The sequence below is a fragment of the Sinocyclocheilus rhinocerous genome, unplaced genomic scaffold, assembly GCF_001515625.1.
Source record: "Sinocyclocheilus rhinocerous isolate Xijiao unplaced genomic scaffold, SAMN03320098_v1.1 scaffold1635, whole genome shotgun sequence".
NCBI classification, from domain to species: Eukaryota; Metazoa; Chordata; class Actinopteri; order Cypriniformes; family Cyprinidae; genus Sinocyclocheilus; species Sinocyclocheilus rhinocerous.
This window is the reverse complement of record NW_015627629.1, coordinates 1,104,138-1,113,282: the sequence shown is the minus strand read 5'-3', so window position 1 is coordinate 1,113,282 and position 9,145 is coordinate 1,104,138. Positions and strand designations below refer to the sequence as shown.

The 9,145-nt window shown below is 35.6% G+C and overlaps 1 protein-coding gene across 1 annotated transcript in view; it reads left to right on the top strand.

Moving 5' to 3' along the window:
* LOC107732658 (protein TMED8-like) overlaps nucleotides 1–2,742 on the top strand; it is a 4,665-nt gene extending 1,923 nt beyond the window's left edge. The window contains exons 2-5 of the mRNA XM_016544062.1: nucleotides 961–1,069; nucleotides 1,157–1,247; nucleotides 1,336–1,414; nucleotides 2,399–2,742. Of these exons, the coding sequence (XP_016399548.1) occupies nucleotides 963–1,069; nucleotides 1,157–1,247; nucleotides 1,336–1,414; nucleotides 2,399–2,742 (621 nt within the window). The 5' untranslated portion in view covers nucleotides 961–962. The remainder of the gene's footprint in view (nucleotides 1–960; nucleotides 1,070–1,156; nucleotides 1,248–1,335; nucleotides 1,415–2,398) is intronic.
* Nucleotides 2,743–9,145: the final 6,403 nt, after the last annotated feature.

Here is a 9,145-nt window from a genome sequence, read left to right as displayed (position 1 = left end):
TGTGCGTACTGTGTATATTTATTATGTATATATAAATACAAACACATACATGTATAAATTTAAGAAAAATATGTAATGTTTATATATTAAATATATTTATATATAATATAAATTATATGAATATAAATACATGTAAATGTTTTCCAAATATATACTGTATGTGTGTGCTTTTATATATACATAATAAATATACACAGTACACAATATATACAATAAATATACAGTAAACATATATTATGTAAACAAAAACTTTTATTTTGTATGCAATTAACCGCGATTAATAATTGGACAGCACTAATATATATATATATATTCTTTTAAACGAAATACCTTTCTTAAAACAGAAATAGCTTCTTCCCAAACTGCTTTTGAGTGGTCTTATTTCTCGGGACTTTTATTATGTAGTCGTATGTGTCTGGCAGCCATTCAGAAAAGACTTTACTCTCCAGAATCAGAACACGTATTTACAAATTAGCGGACTTCCTGGGCGTCAAACGTTATTTGTCAGGCAACACTGTTGCATCTACAGCATCACACGGCCGCCGCAGGTACGTGTATGTACATTCAATTATCAAACAATACAGTACGTGTGGGTTTAATACATACGGCGGGTTTGGTTTGAATGCAGATGTGTTTTGTGCTCTGCTGAGATTGATGGTGAATTTCACTTTAGTTACTCGACGTGTCAAAAACTGATTCGTATGAGCTTCACGAGTCAGTTGATGACGACTGCGCACAAAATTTAGTCCAACAGCCTTATTTATATTTATTATTAGAAGACCGTATGCATTGTTTTATGTCTTCTTGCAGAATTTTTTCAGTTTTTAATGAGGTTCATTGAAAGACACCTCTGATTCAGGTAAGAGTTTTCAGCTGCTGAACTGAATCTTTACTGAATCTCTGATTAGATAGTGATGAATGTGATGATGGTTTATATATTTCATGTGTTTGCTGCTCTAGAGATGGAGAAACTAGAGACATCAGAGCTTCAGTCCAGACTGTCATCCCTGTCTGTTTCTTCTTTCCCTGGTATAACGTCGAAAAACTGTGAAGCAAACCCTTTAAACAGGTGTGTGCAGGTTTATCGGAGCTCAACAATGGTTATTTTAGATTTCAAAGGTATGGAAACCTCATCCTTCCCATTTTCATTTTGAAGACTTCAAAGCACAGACCTTTCCCGGACAGTAATCCAACCGGACACCCAAACTAAAATGGACGTTAACAGCGAATCTACTCAATCTACTGAGGTACAGTGAATTCAAGCCTGTCAGATACATGTGAATAAGTGTGCTGTAGTGCTGTGCTTCTGTGTATGTATTGTGATGTTGTCAATAGGAGCCCAGCGCATCTCTCGGGAAGGCAGAGGTGGGTGACTCACAGGAGAGCAGTACTTCACACCCCGGGGAGAAAAAAGGTTAGCAAACCCCCTGTTAGAGAGGTGAAGCTAAGCTCAGGAAACCTTCTCATCATCTTTCATCATTGCCCCTCGAGAACAGAGCTGTCAGAATAAAAGAAGGATGTTTGTGCTTTAAAATATGGGAATCTTTCTATATATAACATGTTTTAGCAGAATAAGCTTCTGTGCGTTTTCTTTCGAGTCACTATAGGGCAGGTCACGTGACTTTCAAAAATAGCATGCAGTGTACATTATATAGGCCAAGTTCTGTAGTATGCCGTTCAAAAGTTGTTTTATATAGCAGATATTTAGGCTCTGATTGCATAAAGCACAATGAAAGGTGCTGTAAAAGTTATTGGTGTACCATACAAACTCATGACTGCTTATCAGTTTATTTCATTATTAGTGTGCCAGGTTCGCATATCACCAATAAGCTAAAGTTTTGCTAATTAACTTATTTTTTTTGTGAAAGAGTATGTATTTATTATTATTAATAATAATAATAATAGCAACACCAAGGTCATGGGGGTCGATTCCCAGGGAATGCATGAACCAATAAAATGTATACCTTGAATGCAATGTATGTGGCTTTGGATAAAAAAAGTCTGCCAAATGCAATAATAATTAGTATTATTATTATTATACATTTGGCAGAAGACGCGTAATCTAAAGTGACTTACATTGCATTACTATTGGGTCATTCTGTGTCAACTTAACCAGAGCTCCCCAGCTCAAATTTTTGATTTTGTTAAAATAAAAAATTCTGGTGAAAGAAATACTTCAATAAAGAACAAAGCCAAAATATTAAATGTCATCAATGTATATTTACGGAGTAATCCACTATTTTGTAGAGGGGGGGTAAAAATGACAAAGGAAAGTTTGCTAAGATCCAACATCTAAAAGGTCATTAAGATATCTTTAATACTTCTTGAGTTACAGGCATGAAAAACTTTAGAGAAAACTAAAAGAATATCAATCTAGCAGTCACTTATCTCTTTGCAGCTCTTCCTCCGATGAAACCAGCATCCACATGGACCTCCGTGGCTCTGAAGGAGCTGAAGACGAAGCTGTGTCAAGAGAAGGACAGCGTGGTGACGGTATATCGTGGAGACATAATGACCGTCCACGTGCCCACTGTTCCTGAGGCCAAGCACGTGTGCTGGGAGTTTGCCACAGATGGCTATGACATTGGTTTTGGGGTTTACTTCGACTGGTCACCAGTCACTAGCCGAGCCATTACTGTCCACATTAGTGAATCCAGTGACGATGAGGATGAAGAAGATGACCTGGAAGGTGAGGGAGTACTTCCTGTCCTGTTCCCTGCTTTTGTTCAGACGATCTGGTAGGAGTTCCACACAGATGCCCTCAATTGTAATTAACAAGTTAGTAAACTGGGTGACTCTCAAGAAACCAGTCAAGATTTTGTCCAGGTCATATTTGACCTCAAATCCAAATAATGAAATTAAAATGTTACATTTTCAATGAAGAAAAAGCCTATTTTAAGATCTTTTAGGATGTTTTTGCAGTGTGACAATTATAATGCCACATCACCATCCTCTCTCCAATTTTCATTACCGTAAATAAAAAGACTCATTATTTGATATTATTATTATTATTATTATATGAGAAAATTGTATATATTTATAAATTATATACACTATTTTTCAAAAGTTTAGAGTCAGATTTTTAAAATTCTTTAATTGAAAATGTATATAAAAAAACAACAACAAGGATGCATTGATCAAAAGTCACAGTAAAGAATTTTACATTGTTACAGAAAATGTTATAAATAAGTGCTATGGATGGATGGATGGATTCATCATATCACTTTAATGAGAAGCACTAAGATAGTGAGTTGGTGGGTTTTTGTTAAATGTGAGCCAAAATCATCACAATTAAAAGAACCAAAGACTTAAACTACTTCAGTCTGTGTGCATTGAATTTATTTAATACACGAGTTTCACAATTTGAGTTGAATTACTGAAATAAATGAACTTTTCCACGACATTCTAATTTATTGAGATGCACCTGTATATATACAAAATGCTTTTTTAAGTGAATGGAATCATGAGGCTCATGATATGTGCAATGTGTTTTATGTGGCTTAAGATGTTATGTGCAAGATGATATATTTCATATAAAAGGTCCATGTTTTATAAGTGTATTGTCTGACACCACAACAGAACTGTGGCATCGCATATCAGGGACTACAGAGTAATCAGGGAAAGTATATGGGTGGTCAACCAGGTCAAACAGTTCTACACATTTCAAAAGCAAAAAAAGGAAAGCAAGGAAGTCAATGTAGGTGATGTGGCAGAAGCCACTGTTGATTCAGGTAATGATATATGAGTGTTTTCTGTTTGGTTGGTTCTTTTTTGTTGTTGTATAATACTACATTGAGCAGCGCATGGAATGGCCTCTGAGGTCTCACACACTATTTCTAACATACTGCTAATACTGGGTTTGTTTGCTCAGGCACAAAGACACTGGAAGCCACAGCTAGCTAAGATGTGTTTTAAATATGTTCTTATGGCGGTTGTATACTGTACTGAGATGGCTGTCACTTCAGTCACCAGGGTAACTACTACTCGTGGAAATGGTCAAAGCCAGCTTGTTTACAACTTTAAACCATTTCCTGCCACAAAAGCTAATTTGTTGCATAACTGATTCAATATTTGAATGTCCCAGGCTCTCGTTTGGCATGATTTATGGTTGTTTGGCATCAGTTCGGTCTGTGTCGATGTAATGCAGATGGCCTATTGAAGAGGTTTTATTGACATTTATGTTCTTGGCTGATGCCTCTTTACCAAGTTAACTTACAAAACTACCTATAGCAAAGGTTTTACGATTTGTTTTGCTTATGTCACGTGCAATATGCCACACTAAGTGCTGCCAGCGGGGGTTGTAGTATAGTATTTTGTTTCCTTCAAATACTCTTCTTGATTATATGAATACCAAATCGCGCTGTGAATGTGCACCATGTGAGTTTCTTTCCGTACCTTAATTATTTGCATGTCTTAAGAGACTGTTGCATTGTGCTGCTGAGGTACACCATTCTGCTAATGTGTTTTTCGGCTTGTCCTCCTCCTCAGTATCTTGTTTGTATGAAATGCATTTGATATATGTTTGTCATCCTTTTCTTGTTTTTCGTTTGTTTTTTCTTTTGCTGTTTGTTGTACACAATAAACATTGACAATGAACTCAGTGTGCATTTGCTGCCTGTTTTATATCCAGCTTTATGGTTCCTTCCTTCCATTAAAATGCGTCTGCACTTCCTTCTGAGAATAACCATAAAAAGTGCTTTCTCAGCATTAAAAACTGGTTTTCATTGGATGATCACAAGCACCATTTCCCTTTAAACTGAGGTCAATGTATTGGGTAACAGAAGAATTAGAAGAGTTATTGTTTCTTATTTTCGATAGAGGGCGCTGTTAGACTGAAAAAAAGACCACGTTATTCATTGTGTACATATATAGGCTTATTTATTTGAAAATAGGATGTTTGATTATGATTGATACATATGAAATATTAATATTATAATCCGCTTTGTATACTATGAGTTTAATCAATTATAAAAGCACAAATGTAATGATCATATGTTAGGCTACTTTATTAACAAAATGGTCAGCCAGAAATGGAGAATATATTTAAAAATTTTACATTTCTAACCATTTAGTATTGATGATCAGTCCTATAAAATAGTATACATGTTTTTTTTTTTTTTCATTTAAATTATTTTTAGTTTAATGTCTAATTGCTATGAATAGATTAAACAATTATTAACAAATAAATAAATTCAGGATTACATTTTGTGATACTCAACTTTGAATTACAATTACCATGGGGTCATGGGGTTATTTTTTCTCCCTCTTCTTCTTTTTTTATATCTATCAATATATGCTTGTTCATATTGGATGCTTCCAGGGTTGTCATTATGGGATGTTAATTGGTCGTGGCGGAGCGTGTGACACACAGGAGCTGATAAATGCGCCAGCGGCCGCGCGGGATTGGCTGCGCTTTTGCAGGCCGCACACCGCCGCCAGCGCTGGAGGAGTTTGATCGATTCTCAATCAACAGCATGGGCAAAGTGCACTTTTATGCCATCTGGTCCTTACGTGAAGCACCTCGTCAGTTTATACGGTGGGCGCTTTCATTTAAGTAACTTCAGTAGATGACCTGATATTGTTTGTTTTTGGTCACACTTTTACAGGAGTGAGTATTTCTCAGGGTAGAAATGTCTTGGCTACGGAAGTTGCTGAGCATTTCCATCATTATTGCCCAGGAAAAACATGTTGATTAATGACATCGATTTGAGGAGAATGTTTTTATTTTTTATTTTTTAAGATGTGAAATCTTATCTAATGTTAAAAAGGGTCCAAACAGCATGTCTTTATCTAAAATGTAGTATACACTAATAATAGATTTCTGCAAAAATGAACAAACATATCAAACCACTGTTTTGACCATAGACTGTAAAAAATTGCCAACTGTAATTATATGACGTGGGCATGTGTGTTTAGTGCATCCTCATTTACACGTTTCAAATAGTACAGCTGTAGATCTAGCCCTGGTGACCACTTCCTGACCACCTTTTTTTTTTTTTCTAATTTACCTTATTTAGAAATGTCAACCGTACGGTGTACCAGGTTCAGATGCCGTTACCTTTACCGAAGCAGCTGATAGTGTTTGGTTTAGGGGAATGGTCGTCCTTCTCCAGTGATACAGAGATCTTTGGAGGTTCTGCGGGGTCCAGAGGTCAAATCACAGGTCATCGGGACTCGTTCACCTCACTCCAGGCAAGTGCAATGAATATTATGATTATAGCACTGCCCTGCAGTAAATCAAGTGGTCTAAATTCATCTAGATTGGCAATCAACTAAAATTATTACAGTTGTTTACAGTAATAAAATTAATTAAAATAATATAAATATCAAATGAAAAACCTAAACTTAAAAAAAAAAAAAAGAAAGAAAATTTGAAATGCCTTGGCAACTAACTAAAATAAGTATAAGTAATATAGAAATATAAAAAAACTGGTCCCACTTTATATTAAGTGACCTTAACAACTATGTACTTACATTTAAATTAATAATTTGGTACAATGCACTTATTGTGTACATACATGTTTTTACATTGTACTTATATTTGAAAAATACCTGCATGTAATTACATCTGTAATTAATTTCTGTAATTACATTTATAATTACACAGTTGACCCATCCCTTACACCTTAACCCACCCTTAAACCTACCCATACCAACAAACCTGTCCCTAACCTTACCCGTATCCCACCTCAATAGCAGCAAAAGTGTTTTGCAATACAATATGAACACAATAAGTACATTGTACTTAATTTTTGATGTAAGTACATAGTAGTTAAGGCCACTTAATATAAAGTGGGACCAAAAAACTAATTTGACAAAATCATGTAACAAATAACTAAAACGTAAACTGAAATTAAAATGAAATCTAATTATAAAAATAAAAGCTAATACAAAATATTAAGTACTATAATAGTGCATAAATAATACTAAGATAAGATAGCAATTTGCAGCTGTATCAAATGGCACTTAAACAGTTCCAGAAAGCCAAGACAATGTATAGTTGTCGTGATTAACTAACAAATCACCATCATTGTAACTGTCAAATTAAGTCAACCCCATATTTATAAAATAGACTCCGATATTCCCTATATTTCATTTAAGCTTTGTCTGGTAAACTCTTTCTGTGAAGGTGTCTGATCTGGCAAGGAGTTTGGACTCCTGAGCTTCTCGCTGAAGCCACACAGAGGCAAGAGAGCCAAAGTCATGCTCGGCATCAGTGGACAGGTATTTAAACATATGTCCTCAAACTTCTCTCACTAGTAGTGCAGACTGCAGATATCTTGCATGTGTACAGTATGTCTTTTTGTTCATTTTAACTTCCTTATCCATCACAGACTTCCTAGTTAAACTGTATATTCTTTGAAGGTGAGATCCAGCTTTATCAGCAGCACTCCACGAATGGCAAGGAAACGTTTAGGGCTGAACCACTCCTCCAACCCATCCAGCACCTTTCTCAGCAGCGGAGAGAGTCATGATGTGAGGCACGCTATGACTTGAGTGAAATCATCTGTTCTTTGTTCTTCTTAAAGACTTAAAGGGGCAGTGCACCCAAAAATGAAAATTCTGTCATCATGTACTCACCCTCAGGTTGTTCCAAACCTGTATGAATTTCCTTCTTCCGCTGAATACAAAAGAAGATATTTTGAAGACATTTGGTAAACAAACAGTTGACTTCCATACTATGGATAAAAAAAATATTCCGGAAGCTGTTTGGTTGAATAAATAATGAACATGAGTAAATGGTGACAATTTTAATTTTTTTGAGTGAACTTTCCTTTTAACTAGTCATCAGATTTATTTATTTTTTATTCTAGACATTAGGTTTATGAAATGCCTTAAGACATGACTTGCGATGAAGTGAATGCACAAAAGAATGACGTCTTTATGAAGATCACCCAGAGATCACCTCCCGAGGGAAGTGTCAGCTGTGCGGAGCTGGGCAAAAGCAAAATATTGACGCGGGAAAACACTCTGCTTCAGGGTGTGTGGCCGATGGTAAGGAGTCATCCACAAACTAGTTCTTCAGCAGGTAGATTAATCTCCAGGCATTGAGAGCATTTCAAATTTTAAAACGTACCATCTCTGTTGTGTGGTTTTTGAAGGACAAAACTCCAAGACACTCCATTATAGGAATAAAGGATATGTTTGGAGTTCTGAAGAACCGGAAGGCCCTCAGGATCCAAACCGAGTTTCAAGCCCAAAGAAGCACAAACTGCATAAAATGTGTGCAGTAGATTTAGAGGACGAGATGGTCATCAAACGTGTGAAGAGCTGCAGGGCTGGTAAAGGCTCATTCCTCTACTCAGATTAAACATGATAAATGTTTATTTACACGCTTGGAATCTTAATGTTACCTCTGATTAAAACCATTGTCATAGCAATAATAATAATAATTATAAAATCTGTTGACATTTTGAAAAGAAAATGTGACATTTATCCTTTGTTTAGCTGTCAGGAATTATTGCTGGTGTTTGCCAAGGCAAGCAACACTATTACTATTGCTTGTAAAAAAAAAAAATTCTAAATTTTGATCTTTTTTTTTTCCAGAATTGTGTGCTACCACAAAGTGGGGCATTTTAACATTTTCCTTTACACATGTATTTTTCACATTTAATTGATATATTGATATAATTGGTATATAAATAATTCTAATATATGTATGTATGTATGTATGTGTGTGTGTATATATATATATATATATATATATATACACGTGTATATACTGTATATAACGGATAGTTCCGGTCCTTGATTCTGATTCTTGATTCTCGAACAACGCCCCTTAGCTGTTATAAATTCACTGTAAACCACGGCTTCTTGGGGCTTATTGCTTTAATATACCGTAGCACAACTATAACTGTACTAATTCTCAGATAATGATTTCTGGTTCCCCATGGACGTCTCATCGTCTGAGGTCAGTCCACCAAGCTCAAAAGGTCACTCAGCAACCTTTGATCCTGAGTCTAAAGCTGTCTGTGTACGGTGGTCTGAGAGACGCCCAGCGATACAGTGATATTTATATACTGGACACTATAACTTGGAAGTGGAAGCTTGCTTCTGTGAGTATTAGATCATTTGATTCTTTACATGATTTGTGTATGTTTTGGTGTTGCAGATGTTGACTTACTGTTGCATATATGTATGA